The 17,883-nt window shown below is 42.1% G+C and overlaps 1 protein-coding gene across 7 annotated transcripts in view; it reads left to right on the top strand.

Annotated features, from left to right (window-relative positions):
- TRAK1 (trafficking kinesin protein 1) overlaps positions 1 to 17,883 on the top strand; it is a 140,614-nt gene that overhangs the window by 34,442 nt on the left and 88,289 nt on the right. For 3 of the 7 annotated variants that reach the window (XM_073678139.1, XM_073678137.1, XM_073678134.1), the window contains exon 1: positions 10,530 to 10,857. The exons of the other annotated variants lie outside the window; for them this stretch is intronic. In XM_073678139.1, the coding sequence (XP_073534240.1) occupies positions 10,794 to 10,857 (64 nt within the window). In that variant the 5' untranslated portion in view covers positions 10,530 to 10,793. Of the gene's footprint in view, positions 1 to 10,529; positions 10,858 to 17,883 lie in introns of those variants that run through there. 7 annotated transcript variants of the gene reach the window in all.

Raw genomic sequence — 17,883 nt, 5'->3', positions numbered from 1 at the left:
GGTAACCACTACTACCAAGACAAGCCAAAGTCACTACGCCACAGCACCAATGCAGCTGGCAGGAATCGCGATCATACTGACCACACGTAAAGGGCAGGCAGAGTGGACTTGTGAGTGGTAAGCTGACAGTGGTCAGGACCAGGGCCACCATCAGGACATTACTGCCCTTACTAGTGTATGGGGCCCTGAAATTCCTGGTGGCAACCCTTATCAGGATTGACGGCAAACAAGTAGAGTCTAGAAAACAAGCCAGATTAAGAAAAAAAATAAAGTCTGAACCAAACACACCTTTTCAGACTCTAACCAAAACCTTATTTCTAAGACACAGAGTGATGGGACCCCTTCACTAATTTTAGGATTTTTGACTGGAGTTAGGGGCATTGAGCACACCCTGGACCAGGAAGCATGGAACAGCAGGGACCAGAGGATCACTGACGCTGTCTGTTATTGCTTCTATTTTTTTATGAGACTTGGGCAGTTCTGCAATAATTTTCATTCCCTGGTGATATGGCTGACGTTGGAGTTCCTTTGTGCCGGCTCACTAGCTTGCTTTTTACTGTGCCAAATAATGTAGGATCAGTTACTTTTATTTTTTTTACTGATGCATATTCATTTTATTGTAAGTCGTCTTTATACGGTAGAAAACCATAATTGTCCTTGCTACTACAATGTGAATTTGTCACCATTCCTGGTGGTTAGACAAGTTGTGCAGCCACAAGGTGAATTTGACTTTGATGAGGAGCAGCGAGTGCTGCTGGCGCAGAGCCTTGTGCGCGGTGCAGTAGACCAGCTGGCACCTGGCTGGATGATGTTCTAGGTGCAGCACATGGGGCTGGAAACCCACCAAGGGACAAGTGGTGATATTTTTTTTCCTATTCAATGCTGAGTATCAAGTGTGGTTTATTTCTGTAAATAAAAATATGCAGTTCTTTTTTTTTTTTTATTCAACAATAAACTCAATAAAACATAACTTTTTTTTTAAATATTTAAAAGATTTTAAAACCGTAGTACACAAGATAATCAAAGCTGATGAAAGACATTTTTGCATGATACAGGCAAAGAATACACATATGATAGTATAGCGGGACATACAGTATAGCAAGATATGCTCCCAGTATTACAGACTGATACCAATCAGTGTGAACAAGGTAACATATCATGAAATGCAACAATATAAAACCCATAAATAGGGAGTGTAAGTATGCACAGTGGCACAGAAATAATTCACCAGTCAATGAAAAAAACGCACACTACGCTCGTTTCGACAAAGCTAAGTGCGAAACGCGCGTTGTGTGCAGTTTTTTCATATCTTGCTATACTGTATGTCCCGCTATACTATCGTATGTGTATTCTTTGCCTGTCTCATGCAAAATTTTCTTTCATCATCTTTGATTATCTTGTGTCCTACTGTTTTAAAATCTTTTAATTATATTTAATAAAAGTTATTTTTTATTGAGTTTATTGTTGTCTTGCACTCATTCTCTGTAGGTTTTCAATTTGTATGTACTAATTGGCTTTTTTTACTTTACGCTCATGATATTTGTATAGGTTAATAATTAGGACGTAGTCAAACACTTTGCCTGTAATATAACATGTTCACAAAAGGAAAGTGACTGACAAGCGCACTTTACAACATCTCCAAGTTTTTCAAGTTTTGTGATCTCACAATTGCCATAGCCCACTCCAGTGCTAATTTAAAGGGCCTGTCAGCACAAAATGACTGTTCAAGCAGTTTGTATGTTCTCCCCATGTTTGCGTGGGTTTCCTCCGGGTTCTCTGGTTTACTCCCACACTCCAAAGACATACTGGTAGGGAATCTAGATTGTGAGCCCCAATGGGGACAGTGCCCATAATGTCTGTAAAGCGCTGTGGAATTAATGGCGCTATATAAGTGAGAATAATAAATAAATAAATAAAGTACAGGAGCTCGATGCTTCACAGCGGGGCCAGTCATTTATATACACCTTCCCACCTGCTTGTCCGCCCTACTCTGGCCCTATGAAGACACGGCTGTCAGTCAAAGAAGATGGGGGTGGATATTGAGGAAAAACAAAGAGATGGGAAGGTGTATTTAAATGTTTGGCCACACCATGAAGCATTGAGCCCCTGTGCTTGGTTTGGACAGTCATTCTGTGCTGACAGGGACAATGTGGAATATATTTTCAGAACTTAATATCAGGTTTTCTTGTTGAGTGTAATTAAAAAAATAAATAAATAAAAATATTTTTTTTTTCAAATTTTTATATCTCTATCTGCAATTCTGACATTGTTTTTTGAGAATTATTTTTATGGTGTACATTTTGTGGTAAAAATTACCTCGCAAAATGATTCTGCTTATCAGTATGGTTACGACGATACTAAACATGTCCAGTTTTTTTATTTTTTTAGTGGTGCAAAAAAAATCAGAAGTTTGCAAGAAAAAGTTTGGGTTGTGTCACTACTTTCCAAGACCCGTAACATTTTTGTTTTTTGGCTGATGGAGCTATGTGACGGGTTATTTTATTCAAGACGAGACCACGTTTTTATTGATAGCATTTTTGGGATAGATGTGACATTTTGATCTCTTGTTACACCATTTTTGGTGGAATTACAGCGACTAGAAAAACCGCTACATAATCAAGAATGCCAAAATTACACTGTATACTTACAATTGCTCATTTTGCCTTTCTACCAAGCTAATCCTTCTCTTTTCTCTGCTCTGTGTAGAAAAAGGAAGTCTCTTGTCCCAGCATTTATTATTCCCCTCTTCAACTTCTTAACCAGCTGCCCTGCTCCTCCCCCTGCCATTGACTTTTGCAGTGACTCATTACTCATACAGGGAAAATGTACCTCCTGTTTCTACATACAGCTTAGAAGGATTCAGCTAGTCCGTTTTAATCATGTGATTCATAGACCTCATGGAAAACAGAAGAATTAATTGGGCAGAAGGGTAAAATGAGCAATTTTAAGTACACAGTGCTATATAATATGATGATTGCAATATATTGATAGGATAAGCATTTTGATTGGAGTGCTTCTTTAACCTCCTTAACGACCTTAGACATACAAGTACGTCCAAGGTCGTCTCCCTGCATTTAATGTGGGCTCCGGCGCTGAGTCCGCATCTTTACCTGCACATGACAGCTGATGAAATCAGCTGTCATGTGCCTCCAACAGCATCTGTTAACAAGTTAAATTCTGCTATCAATCTCTGACAGTGGCATTTAACACGCACCAGGCAGAGGTGCGTCACAAGACCCGCCCATTGGTGCCCCTGTCACATGATCACGGGGCGCCGATGGGCTGTCATGACAGCCTGGGGTTTTTCTTGGCCGCCACAACATTTCAATAAGAGACGATCAAAACATTGTATCTACTACCAAAAGGGTATAAAAAAATTAAAAAAAAGCCCTCACCCTGCCCCAGATCCCAAAAAATGGAGACACTTCAGGTCTTGGAAAATGGGCACATTTTTTTTTCTTACAAAGTTTGGATTTTTTTTTCACCACTTAAATAAAAAAAATCCTATACATGTTTGGTGTATACAACCTCGTAATGACCCGGAGAATCATAATGGCAGGTCAGGTTTAGCAATTAGTGAACATGGTAAATAAAAAACCCCAAACACAATTGTGGATTGCACTTTTTATTTGCAATTTCACCACACTTGGAATTTTTTTCCCATTTTCCAGTACACCATGTGGTTGAATCAATGGTGTCATTCAAAAGTACAACTCATCCCACAAAAAAACAAGCCCTCGTACATCTACATTGACTGAAAAATAAAAAAATTATAGCTCTTAGAGGAAGGGGAGAAAAAACCTGAAAATCGCAAGGCGGTGAAGGGTTTAAATCAGGTTTTAGTGTTATGACCTACAGTTTTCACACTGGTCATGCATAGTTTTTTACACTCACACCTCCTGTTATTTCAGGAATAGTCTTCAGCAAGGCTCCCTCATAGGATGGAATACAGTGACAGGTATCACAGCTGAAAACACAGATCACAATAGGTGATGTCACAGCTGACCTGCTCCCCCTCCCTTCACAATGACCTTTGCACAATGCTTAGATCACCTTTACAATGCTGAGGAAATCCGGGAAACTTGGATCTGCTGTGGATACTAGAAGACTGGCCTTGAGAAACTTATCTGGGAATAGTATTGTGTGCTGTGAAGTAGGATGGAGACATCTCATTGTGACACCTCCCCCAGAGAAACAGCCAAATGACACCATCCAAGCTTGTGCTTTCTTAAAAGTTCCTGTCTCCTGACCTGTCTTTTTTTATTCCCTTTGAAAAAAAGGTATTTTTAGAACTTTGTGCCTTTGTTCCAGTTACTACTCCTGGAAATGTATGAATTAATTGACAACTGGGAAATACCGTTATCCTTATCAAAGGGTTGTGTTCCTCTACTGCCTGCGCTGATTGGACATTGTGGGAGCGTCCATCACCCAGTTGTCTATTTAATACTAAACAATAAGGATAAGAGAGGAACTGCCCAATACAGAGATAACAAAAAAGAAAGACATCAGAATTGTTTGTGGGGAAGTAATGAGCCGAAATGTTGGGAGCGCTTACAGGTCGACTTTAGGGTATGTGCACACGATGCGAACAAGCAGCACTTTGGACGCAGTATACTTTATGCTGCGTCCAAAGCGCTGCATTCTATTGAACGCAGGTGAATCCGCATGTGTTCATTGGACCATGTGGATTCACCGCATTCAATACTTTCTAGTGGTCAAATTTCTGTTGCGGAGACTAGCGACTCCACAAGAGAAATTGACGAATACTGCTATCATTCTGTAAGGCCACGTTCACACGTTCAGTATTTCACATCAGTATTTGTAAGCCAAAGCCAGGAGTGGGTGATAAATACAGAAGTGGTGACGTGTTTCTATTATACTATTCCTCAGATTGTTCCACTCCTGGTTTTGGCTTACATATACTGAGGTAAAATACTGACCAAATACTGAGCGTGTGAATGTGGCCCAAGTCTCCTTATGCTGATTTGGGCTCTTCACAAAGAGGAGCTTTACCCGTATAGCCCCTTTCAGAGACTCTCGCTCAGCCAAACCAGTTCTCTCCTGTGTGGGCACCATGAATGTGGTTGAAGGAAATTAAGGATTGTTCATACTTCTCATCATTTTACCATAAGGCAGAATAATCCTTGAAATACATATTCCTGGTCCTCGTATCTGGAGTGATTATGTATTTAGTCCATACAATCTTACCTTCACCATCAGCTTCTCTTCTACTCATCACTGTCTCACAAGTCTAGCATGGCACTATAAGGTTATGTTTATACTGCGTTAGGACCACACATCAGTGGCTTCTTTAAGGCTTTTGCCTGAATGCCTGAAAAAAAAATAATTCAGACAGAACCCCTTAGGTTGCCTTTCACTTTGAGGCAAATGGAGACACTTTGTGCTCTTCCTGGTCCCTGTTTCGGCCTTGTCCACCTTATTGAGGAGTACACAAAAGTGTGATCGACAGTGATTTTGTGCATGCCTCAAGAAGGCAGACATTGCTGAGAGAGAGGCTAGACATAGATCAAAGTGACTCCGTCTCCCTTATTAAAGAGAATGGCCCCCTCGGACGTTACGCCTGAATCCCGGTTTTTAGGGCTTCAGAAGTAAGCGCTGACAGAGCCACTGACTTGTAAGACTACGTTCCCACAATGAGTTTTTGATGTTGCAAATGTTCTGCACGCAATAAAATAGGTTACTTACATTTTTCGAAAATGCGCAGCGTAAAAAACTCACCAAAAACTCATTGTGAGAACGTAGCCTTACCCAAATGCAATATGAACATAGTCTAACAGTGACTTTATTTTACCAATTATCTAGTAACGTCAGATCCAGCGCTGATGGTTTATTGTTCTGGACCTATGATCCATGAATAAGATTGATGGCATTGCTTAAGGAGTCGGGTTAGTCATGAGATAGAGAACTTCAGCCTGTTATAAGGAGTAATTCCCCTGCTATTCAGGTGAAAAGTTCACCAAAACTTATAATAATTGCATTAGAGGGAAAAACGCCACCTTTTGTATTATGATTCCTGGCTTTTTTTGCCTTTGGGCAGAAATGGTATTGACCACTGTATAGTGAGAAGTAAATGTCAAATTAGATTTAAAAAAAGCCACCAACAATATCATGACAAATGCTGGCAATCTTTTACAGTAATTTTGCAATAATCACAAAATCACCAACATGCTGTGCTTTTTTGTTCTGGTAAGCTGCGGGATATTATATTGAAGATCAGACAGACCCTAAATAAGCCAAGGGGGCTCCTCTGCTGATGTTTGTATCCATTTAAGTAATTAATCCGTCCTCCATATTATATCTGTTACTCTGTTCCTAAAATGGAACAGGGAAACAAAATGTAAAGAAACCCACAAAATTCAAAAACACAGATGTGAACAGAGTCTCAGTTAAAACAGTGGTGGGTCCAAAATATAGAAAAGTTCACCATATTTCTAATAGCCCAAGGATGTCAAAGTCAAACACACAAAGGACCAAAATGAAAAACTTGGACAAAGTCGTGGGCCAACCATTATACAGTACAATGGGCGCCACACAGTCCTCCATACAGAATAATGCGCCCCACATAGTCCTCCTTATAGTATTATAGACCCCACATTGCCTTCTATACAGTATAATGGGCGCCACACAGTCCTCCATACAGTGTAATGGGGGCCACACAATCCTCCATACAGAATAATGGTCTCAGATAGTCCTCCATACAGTATAATGGGCCTCACATAGTCCTCCATACAGAATAATGGGCCCCACATAGTCCTCCATACAGTATAATTGGCTCCACATAGTCCTCCATACAGTATAATGGGCCCCACGTAGTCCTCCATACAGTATAATGGGCCCCACGTAGTCCTCCATACAGAATAATGGGCCCCACATAGTCCTCCATACAGAATAATGCCCCACATAGTCCTTCATACAGAATAATGGGGCCCCCTCATAGACCTCCATACAGAATAATGGGCCCCACATAGTCCTCCATACAGTATAAAGGGCCCCACATAGTGCTCCATACAGAATAATGGGCCCTACATAGTCCTCCATACAGTATAATGGGCCCCACATAGTCCTCCATACAGTATAATGGGCCCCACATAGTTCTTCTTATAGCATTATAGGCTCCACATAGTCCTCCATACAGAATAATGGCCCCACATAGTCCTCCATACAGAATAGTGGGCCCCACATAGTCATTCATACAGAATAATGGGCCCCCGCATAGACCTCCATACAGAATAATGGGCCCCGCATAGACCTCCATACAGAATAATGGGCCCCACATAGTCCTCCATACAGAATAATGGCCCCACATAGTCCTCCATACAGAATAGTGGGCCCCACATAGTCCTCCATACAGAATAATGGGCCCCCGCATAGACCTCCATACAGAATAATGGGCCCCGCATAGACCTCCATACAGAATAATGGGCCCCACATAGTCCTCCATACAGTATAATGGGCCCCACATAGTTCTCCTTATAGCATTATAGGCTCCATATAGTCCTTCATACAGAATAATGGCCACACAGTCCTCCATACGGAATAGTGGGCCCCACATAGTCCTCCATACAGTATAATGGGCCCCACATAGTTCTCCTTATAGCATTATAGGCTCCATATAGTCCTTCATACAGAATAATGGCCACACAGTCCTCCATACGGAATAGTGGGCCCCACATAGTCCTCCATACAGTATAATGGGCCCCACATAGTGCTCTATGCAGAATAATAGGCCCCACATAGTCCTCCATACAGAATAATGGGCCCCACATAGTCCTCCTTACAGAATAATGGGCCCCACATAGTCCTCCATACAGAATAATGGGCCCCACATAGTCCTCCATACAGAATAATGGAGTCCTCCATACATTATAATGGCCTTGCATAGTTCTCCTTATAGCATTATAGGCCCCACATTGCCTCTATACAGTTTTTATGGGCCCCAGAAAGTCTTCCATACAGAATTTTCCAAAAACTCAGTAAAATCTTTTTTTATTAAAAAAATTTTACTGCGTTTTTGGAAAATTGTGGCAAAAAAAACACATTTGGGTCACTGCATGTGAACACTGCCTGACAGTGTATTCTGTTTATATTTAAATTGACATTTAATGATTTGGGTAATATAGATGACCTATCCCTTAGATAGATAATTAATATCAGCTTGTTTGGGAGCCGAAGCCCAGCACCCCTGCCGATCAGTTATTATTAGCACCGGCGGTGGCTGGAAGTGAGCGTTGAATGGACTGCACAGCTCCACTCCTTGTGTTGCGGCAAGTTCAGCACATCAGCTCAGCATTATTAAAAAAGTCAAAAGAATAGAAGCTGATGCGCAGTACTCTGCAGCGGCATCTACACAGTGACCGGAGCAAATAATAGCTGATCTGCGGAGTGCTGGGTGTTGGTCCCCCACCAATCTGATATTGATGACCTATCCAGTGGATAGCTCAACACAATCATATTCCCGGAGGACCCTTTTACTGAAATGGTAAATGTACTGCAAACAATGCCCTTTTTGGCCACTTTTGTTTTTTTTATTATGCTGCATGCTCTGTGTAAATAGTTTTTTTTCCTGCTGCTTTTTTTTTTACTTTTTTGTTTAAGACTTAAACATTTCCAAAAAAAACCCAGAATAAAACAACCAAAATGTTGTTCATTAATGTTACCCAAAACACTCCCCGATTCCAGCACTTTGACTACTTCGCTGGTTATATGTAAGCTGCAGCTATGACGTCACATCAACAGAGCTGCAGTCAATCGCTGATCTCAGCGGATCTGCCATTGTAGACAGCATAAGCCACCGAGCTCGATAATTGGCTGCAGCTTTGTCGATGTAATGCTACCGCTGCAGCCAAACAAAGCCCAAGACAGCGCCAGATCAGAGAAAGGTTGACAAAGTGCAGTTTCTCTTTTTACAAGAGTTTTCGGAAAGGAGACGAGCCAATAATCAGGGACGTGCCTTCTGACAACCACTAGTTGATTATTCGCTTGTGTAAAGATATGTTCAACATTGTTTTTTTTTTTCCTTTGGATTTGTGGAAAATGAAGGCAAAACAATGCGCAACATTGTCTGAAAGCAGCGTAAACATGACAGCAATTGCCTGATGAATGAACAAAATGCTCATCCTTTTCCTGTGTAAACAGGTGACATGTTGCTGATACCATCAGATTCTAGTCACAGGGAACAATTGCATTAACCGTGTATTCGGGTCACCCTGTCGAAATAGGCCATTAAATAATCGCTGATCAACTTTCTTGTCACTGATCAGTGGTCGTTTAACGGCCACGTCTGACTCCAGTCAATGGGCCCTCACTTGAACTATTCCACTGTGTGGGATGTCCACAGATGAAAATGTAAGTTCTCAAAAAAACTACTTTAAGGGAATTTCCCAAAATAGCAAGTATTCCTATATTCTTGGTGTAGGGGATAATTTGCTGATTGCTAGGGTGTGACTGCTAGAGGTTCTGGAACCCCAAGAACCAGGCTTTGTAGAGCCCAGTCTTGAATGAAGCTCTAATCATTGTCTATGGGACTGCTGAAGTAAGCAGAGTACAATGCTAGGCTATTTTCAGTAATCCCATTGACAATAAATGAAGTGGAGGTTGAGCATTCTCACCCCTGCTCACCTCTAAAGGGTCCTGTCCTCTGGGTTCTGGAGCCCCATTCTCAGTGTTGTATCAGCATTTTCATCCTTTGTGGACATGTCCTTAATGCACCACATTGAATACCTGAACTGGGTGCTCCTGATGCTAAAGCAGATTTTCATCAGATCCTTTAAAAAGAAAAACGGATGTGTGAATGGGTCTAGTATGGGTCCATGAACACGAATGAGAAAAACTGATTTGTGAATGGAAGGAATCAACCAGAAGACAAAAAGGAGGATATTAAAGGGGTTGCCCGGGCCAAAAAGGAAAGTTCCCCTTTGGCTAGGAGCTGTAAGAAAAGAAGTAATTGATTTTCCCCAGAATCCAGTGCAGACCTCTCCATTGTCTGCCCTTTCACAAGAAGAGGAGATGCACTTTTTCACTAGCTGCAGGACTGATTCGGCCTGTGATGGGCTGCAGCGGTCAGGTGAATTAAACAGCATGCCATCAGTTGTTTTTCTGATGGAACGGTGAGGTCTCCTCTTCCTGTGTCTTTGCAGAGCTCACAAGGGTCTGTGCTGGATCTAGATAGGTGCAGGTAGGTGAGAATCATTTAGTTTATTTTTTACAGCTCCGAGCAAATGGGGAACTTTCTTCTTGCCCGGTGCCCGGACAAGCCCTTTAAGTGGTTCTAACTCTGATAGTTTGTAATAAGGCCAGACATCCATCCGATTTCCCATAAGCTTGCTCTAAATCTCATCCAGTATCCTTGGCATCATTTCCCAGCCATTCAGTCTCTATGGAAACCACTAAGCTAAGATGTGCAGGACCCAGGCGGAAGAAGGCTGTATAGCAGGCGAGTGGTGGTGTGTGCCCCTGACGTCACCATCTCTGCCCATTGATAGGACAATCATGTCAACTCCCATTCAGGATGCTTCTACATTGCTTCTTTATTACAGCGTGCTGCCAGCGAGACCTGCTGCAGGCTTCTGAAGCCATCCTTTATTTCCCCATATTCCCCCTCCTCTCTCTCACCTCTGGCTGCTTCCTCAGAAGATGCTGTCTGTGATGTCACAGTCCTGTATATCCTTCTGTACGCCATGTGATGATCCCAGCACAGCGGCCTGCCTGAGGTTCACCTGACCTCCGAAAGGCTGCGGACAGTCGGTTCCTTGATGCAGTGAGGAGCACTGACTATGCAGAAATTTATAGAAGAGGATTATTATCAGCTGGACTGGTGGTACGAGGATTGTGCTGATGGTAATGAGGCTTTTCTGTAATGCATGCTTTGTAAGGGATTTGTAGGAATGGATGCCACATATTCAGCGTATGTAACAAAGGCAGCTGCTGCTATCGGTGTACACCTAAGGAGCATGTGGATTAAAATGTGTTCTGGCAATGAAGGGGTGCAACGATTGATTGATCCGCGTGGTGACTAGTCGATCTGTTTCTAACCTACGTGATCATTTACGAGAGAGAGAATTGGGGAGAGCATGTTCCATATGTTACCGCTCTATGTTTTACTGCTTTTTCAGACCATTCATTATCAACATGGTTTGCAGCAAATTATAATTAATATTTTCCAAAATGCTGACCTGAAAATTCTAGCTTGATCTATCATGCAGCCGCCCTCGTGCTGCCACCCTGATGTAATATCTTTGTGAGTTGCAGGATTGGACTATGATGGCTGATGTGTCAGACTAATGGCAACATAACATGTATGATTGTGTTTTTCTGTATTATTTCCCATGGAATTGTGTTGTAGGTTATTAGTATGCACGGTATCTGCAGTGCTTTCCATGAACTCTGCCTGAATGAGTGGGCACAGACAATGCCAGCAAGTCTTGTGCCATGTTCCTGCTGTTTAAACACAATGGGACTTTTTTCTTTCTTGTGGTTTCCAAGATACTGTTATCGGAAAGGAATCTGCGTTAAGGTATACTAAAAATTGTGCCATTAAAAGAATTACCTTCCCATATTATCTATATCACGGTGGGTCATTCTCTATTACACTGCGAAGCATTGATCCTATTACAAAGATCATGTGTCCATCAAATGTCTCCCATGCTCTTTCCCCCCTTGTCATGCATTGAACAAGATTTGCTTTAATTGAATCATACCTTGCTGACGCACAACATAATGGGCATGCTTCTGTGAGCATGCTCGGTAACAAGCTTATTGTATTCTATATTAAAGCATTTCAAATAATTCTACCATCAGTTTGATACCAAAAGCGTCAGAGTGTGAACTGTGGGTAACGAAGCCTATGTAATACAGTAATAATGTCATGCTCTGGAAGTGTCCTCATCTCCATGTGATGCTATAGTGTTGTATCACGGTATTTCTGTTGTATGATCCATGTACAGGTATAACCTCTGTATTTATTCTGAAAGTATTTTGACACCTACACATTACCCCTACAGGAGCTATTATGACATCCCATTCTAAATCCATGGACCTTAAAGGGTATACCCGGGACTTTGTGAAAAACCAAAAATGTGTCTAAGCACAGGCAGGTAGTTGCTACCTACCTGCCTGTTGTGCCCAGCGCCGTTCATCGCCGGCACAGTGTTTTATCAAAATTACGGCAAGAAACCAAGTAAGTGACCCCAGCACTGAAATTGAGCTCTACTCCTCTATGTTGTGCTGCATAAATCTGGTGGAAGACTTTCTTGAAGGCCGGTTTCACACGTCCGTATGTATCCGGTACCGGAGATATCCATGTCCCGTGTGTCACACGTGTGGTAACCGTGTGCCACATCAGGAGTACACGTATCGGCGCCTGGGAATCAGGCCTACAGTTAGCGCTGTTCCCAAGCGCCCGGTGCTGAACACTGCCCTGTGATCAGCACCCGCAGGGACCATGATGAGGGTAGTAGTGTCTGCTCCTACAGTGTCCACCTGTGTAAAAATAAGAATAAAATAAAAAATCCATATACTCACCTGTCCTGAGTGTCCCCCGCTGTAATCCATGCGAACGCTCAGCAGATGAGCCGGGGATGAAGCGCTGCAGCGAGCGGCTCCGGCGCTGCGCTCAGCGAGTGACAGGACACCGTTCCTGAGCTCAGCAGAGGTCTGGGCCCGCCCGCTGCAGTGCTTCATTTTCCCCTGCTCCTCTGCTGATCGGTCGCATGGATTACAGCGGAGGACAGGTGAGTATATGGATTTTTTTTATTCTTATTTTTACACAGGTGGAAACTGCGGGAGCAGACACTACTACCCTCATCATTGTCCCTGCTGGTGCTGATTGCAGCACCGGCAGGGGACTTTGATGAGGGCAGCGTTCAGCACCCGGCTCTTGGGAACAGCGCTAACTATACACTGATTCCCAGGTGCCAGTACGTGTCACACGGATGGCATCCTTGTGTGGCATGTGTTGACCTTGACCCATTGACTAGAATGGGTCTGTATGATCTGTGCCATCGTCCAAAAACGGACATGTCTCCATGTGGATCACATGGACACATGGTCCGTGGAAACACACTGAGATGGGCACAGACCCATTCATTTGAACAGGTCTACATGTGTCAGTGTCTCCAGTACGTGTGGAAACTGTCACCACTCGTACCGGAGATGCTGACGTGTGAAAGAGCCCTAAGGGCTAATGCGGATGAGTCTTGTAAGTCGGATTTGCGCTGTCTGATTTTTGATCCCATGTTATACAATAGGGCTGTTCAGATTAATTTTTTTTTTCTCGGCCCGACTGTCCCTGAGGAAAGTATTGCAGCATGCACTACTTTCTTCTGTGTTTCGGATGAGGCTCACGCATTCAAGTCTATGGGTGCACGAAAAAAATAAATAAATGGATCCCACATAGAACATCTGAGTAGTATCTGATTGTTAGGGCTCGCTCTCACTTGCGATTAAATTGGACGAATGCATTCCGATAAAAAAATCGGATTGCATTCCGATAAAAAAATCGGATTGCATTCGGACCAGTTTAATCCTATGATGGAGTGCTCAGTGGCGTTTTTTTTTCCAGCGCCGATCGGATTGAGGTCGGGCTGGAAAAAAATCGCAGCATGCTGCATTTGAATCGCACGCACCCATATAATCTATGGGTGCGTGTGAAACATCGGACATCACACTAGTGCAGTGCGATTCCCACCAATGTCAGCAGCAGAGGAGATTACTTTCTCTGTCCCCTCCGCAGCTGTGCTGCGATCCCCTCTGTGCGAGAGGATCAGAGTACTGAGCACTGACACTCGGCTCACACTCGCAGCAGAGCAGGAGCCGAATGTCATTAGCATATCGCATAGGATGCCATACGTTAGTGGAATCCCAGCCTTATCGATAGATTTCTATTATAATTCTCAGAAACTGTGTTTGATTATATACACTTTGTAGTGTAGATGGATGAAAATGGATCGCACTCAGACATAACACACAGGCACACGGATGAAAATTAGAAGAAAATTGTCCCAGTTTTCTTGAGGAAACTCAGATAATTTCTCATCTGCTTGTCCACAACCACCATAAGACCACGGCCCCACTATCAGTATTCGGTCAGTATTTTTTCTCAGGAGTGGGAGATAATACCAGGAGTGGGTGATAAATGCAGAATTGGTGACTTGTTTCTATTATACCTTTTCTCTGATTGTTCCTCACCTGGTTTTGTCTCCCACTCCTGAGAAAAAATACTGACCGAATACTGATAGTGGGGCCGTAGTATAAGGCTCCATCCCAGATTCTGGCATAGGAACAGAATAACAAAAATGACAAGTGACAGATCCTTCACAATACACACCAGTAACGCCTGGTAGACCCAATCTGCTGTATTCGGGCTGTGTTTTAACCAATAAATACAGAGCAGCAGGATTTTGTCCAGCATTTTTTTTTTTACATAATCTGCAATACATCCTCCAATACAGATGTGAACACAGCCTTACTGTAAAAAAACAACTGAACCTACCGAAAATAAGGTATAGCAAGTGTGTACAGAGTCTGAGGTAGTAGATGACACAGGAGGACAAGGTTTTGCAAATTCAGCACCAAAACTCCCATTTCTGCACTAGTGCAGGAGGTTTTTCGTCCCTTTTTGGTTCATGTGTCCATTTTTCCCATCCGTGTTTCACCCTTTTGAACAAAAAAAAGAGATGGAAGTTTCTCCAAGCAATCAGCCATTGAAAAATGGACAAAGTATGGATTTCATTGTTATGCAATCTTTTTTTTTCACGGACCTTGAATGTGCAGGATTTGTCCGCAAATTGGACCAAGGTAGGACTTGGCTTACCTGGATTCCTTGGGGAAAGGCTGCCCCATCATGCCTTATCAGCTGAGCTGTGGCTACATCTGTTGCCTCGCCAGCTCTCATCATGCCTAACGGGGGTCATGTAGATATGGCGGAGAGAATGTGCACACAACGTCTTTATCCCGTTACAAATGCTCAAAATCATGGAAATATGCTTTTCTTTGTAAAATCAACTTGCTGTTCATGTGTTCAGGTCTATGAGCGTCTTAACTGCTACAGTCTTTTAAAAACCCGAAGTGGTTAAAAGAAGCGAGCAGACCATTGTTCAAGCGTTTTCTGCTAAGGAGACATCTATAATAATAATAGTTAATGGGAAAGCTTAAAAGACGTCCTGACATCATTGGAAGCGTTGCCATTGTTTTTGCTTTAAAAAACACTAGTGGTTTCTTCATTATTCAATGGAATGAAAATAAAAGTTGGAAAAGGACAGTAAAATAAAGTCACAAAAACCATAGAAAAACATCCGGCTATTGGCCAAAGCAGCCAGGAAACGAATGGAAGAATGTCACAAGAGATGCTTCAGGGAGAAAAATGAAGCATCTTCTGCTTGAAAAACCTGGCAGATTCGCCTGCGTTTTTCAAGATGTCATGTGCACATACCCCTGTAGTAAATTGTTCAGGTTCCTAGCCACAGTTCTCCTGACCTGAAGGACATGGAGTGGGCTCAATGTCGGGCAAAGTCCCCAATACTAGCCATAGTGTCCTAGTAAAGTAACCTGCTATGCAGATATTAAATCCACAGAACGGCAGATTTTCACTGCAACTTTTATCCTAGATATTGTGAAATCCGTAACTCAGGCACATCAGAACCCGTGACAAAATCTAAGAAGAATTATGTCTGCCCATCGCAGAAAATTACCGTAGATAGAATTAATTACCGTATATGCTGCAGGCAGCAGCCTGATTGGAAACTGTAATGGCGACCTATGGTTGATGGTATTGTTTTATTCTATCTTGTAATTTGGTCACAGATATATATGCAGTGTCGGGTCCTGTAGCTATGGAAACACGGAAGTAGTTCAGTCTCTGAAGTTGCACTGATGAACGTCTTGTGTGGTTTTTCAGAATACTTTAAGGGACATCTCCAGTAATAAGATCCCTGTATTAAAGGGGTTTCTGGTAAAAATAGGTCATCACCTTTCCATAGGAAAGATATACATGGCTGACCTGGTAATCTCGCTCAAGGTTGTTCATTAACCCCCATTTTTTCTGAGATTTTGTGTATTTTAGACATGTTTTTCTATTTTCAGTTGTGTATAAAACGATATGATTTTCCTTCTACTTCATGGAGTTTGTCATTTAGTGTCTTGCACAACACAGTTGTGACCGGCACATGAGGCCATAGTGCTTGGCAGGGCTGTGGAGTCGGTAAGCCATACCTCCGACTCCTCAATTTCCACGACTCCGACTCCCTCATACATGGCTCATGTTTAAGTTTAAGTGATAAATTTAATGTAGTAAAATGGTAACATCAGGCTTTTGATCATTATTATGATACAATAATCAAGCTATTTAGATAGAACATAAAATATTTATTGGAATACAACTTTAGAAGAAAAAAACTTTTGCATATTTACAGTTTATTATACACTATGCAGTAAGCGGAAAAAAACAGTTTTCAGCAAAAACATACTGAATAATATTTGTGCAGTCTATGAATTTGTTCTGAGAAATAGTATCGCCTCTATCAGATCCTCCTTCATAGATGACCTCAAATCTGATCTAATTATTTTAAGGCTAGAGAACAACCTCTCTACACTAACTTGGGTTGGTGGCAAAGCAGTAACCACATGGGCAACATCTCTAACAATTTCCAGGTATAAAGGAATTGCCTCGTGCACAGTCAGTTTTGATGAACGATTGAAGTCTTCTACTTCTTTCAGAGCAAGTGAAAAATGTTGTAATTCCACAATTGCCCCTTTCCCAGCACGTCTCTTCAAGATGGAATCAATTTTAGGGATTCTGGCAGCAATAGCCAATTTCCTATGCTAATCAGAGTTGCAGCATGTCCCTCTCACAGACTATCTCTTATTGGCAGCTGCAGCGTGTGCAGGACTCTGGCCTTCCATCTCCAAAATACTGAATCTGAAATTTTCTTCTAGCTGCTGTTCACCTTCATTATTCTCATTCATCAGTTTAATTGTACTTATCATGTTTGAAGCCTTATCAGTTATAATAGCAAATACCTGTTCTTTCTTGTTCTTAATCCTGCTTTCCTGTTCACTCCAGCAGTTCTGAGATGAGTGCAGGCATTCCTTCCCTGTGGTTTTTTCCCCCTTATCTGTAGAGTAGGAGCTTCACTACTTATCATGTGTATTAACTGCAGCACACATTCATCTCAGCTAAAAGTCTAGACCCTTAGATCAGGAATTGGACATTTCATAATTTTACCAAATTCTTATGAAAAAATATTCCCCTCAAACTGCATTGAACTACTGTACCCAGTTTATTATATATTTTAGTAGTTGGAGTCTGTCCATTTTATACCGACTGACTCCACAGCCATGGTGCTTGGACCTCTCCACCTGCAGCCACCATTCTCCTTTACTACATTATTGACCATCCCATCACTTAATGATAAGAGTCATTCCATGTCAAGTGGACCAGTGGTCCCCACTCGACCTTCTCCGATTTTGCTGAAAATTTATAAGGATGTACATGTATGTTTGAAAAGAGGTTCTGTAATTTTTTAGGGCCAGATCTCAAATACATTGGGCACTGTTGACCTTTCACTGGAGGTTCCACCAAGCCTGCAGCTTCAGCTAAGAGGATTTTTGCAAACTTTGGCACATAACCATTAGAGTTCTATACTGGCTATGATGCTGAAATTTGGCATACTAGCTCAACTTTTGCTGCTAAACACGATAAAATTATTACCGGCTATGACAAAACAATATTTCAGCCGCAATTTTGTGTCAAAGTAGCTTGTAAAACGCGTTGCATAAAATTTATGCCAAACTTTGCCCATATATAACTCAAGACCAAAAACCAATAGTAACTGGTGCTTTGCCCTGTACACCAAACATCTACATGAC

The sequence above is a fragment of the Phyllobates terribilis genome, unplaced genomic scaffold (assembly GCF_046119375.1).
Source record: "Phyllobates terribilis strain yellow unplaced genomic scaffold, ASM4611937v1 Scaffold_4__5_contigs__length_816908805, whole genome shotgun sequence".
NCBI lineage: Eukaryota > Metazoa > Chordata > Amphibia > Anura > Dendrobatidae > Phyllobates > Phyllobates terribilis.
The sequence above is the reverse complement of the archived record's forward strand: the minus strand, read 5'-3'. Positions and strand labels throughout refer to the sequence as shown.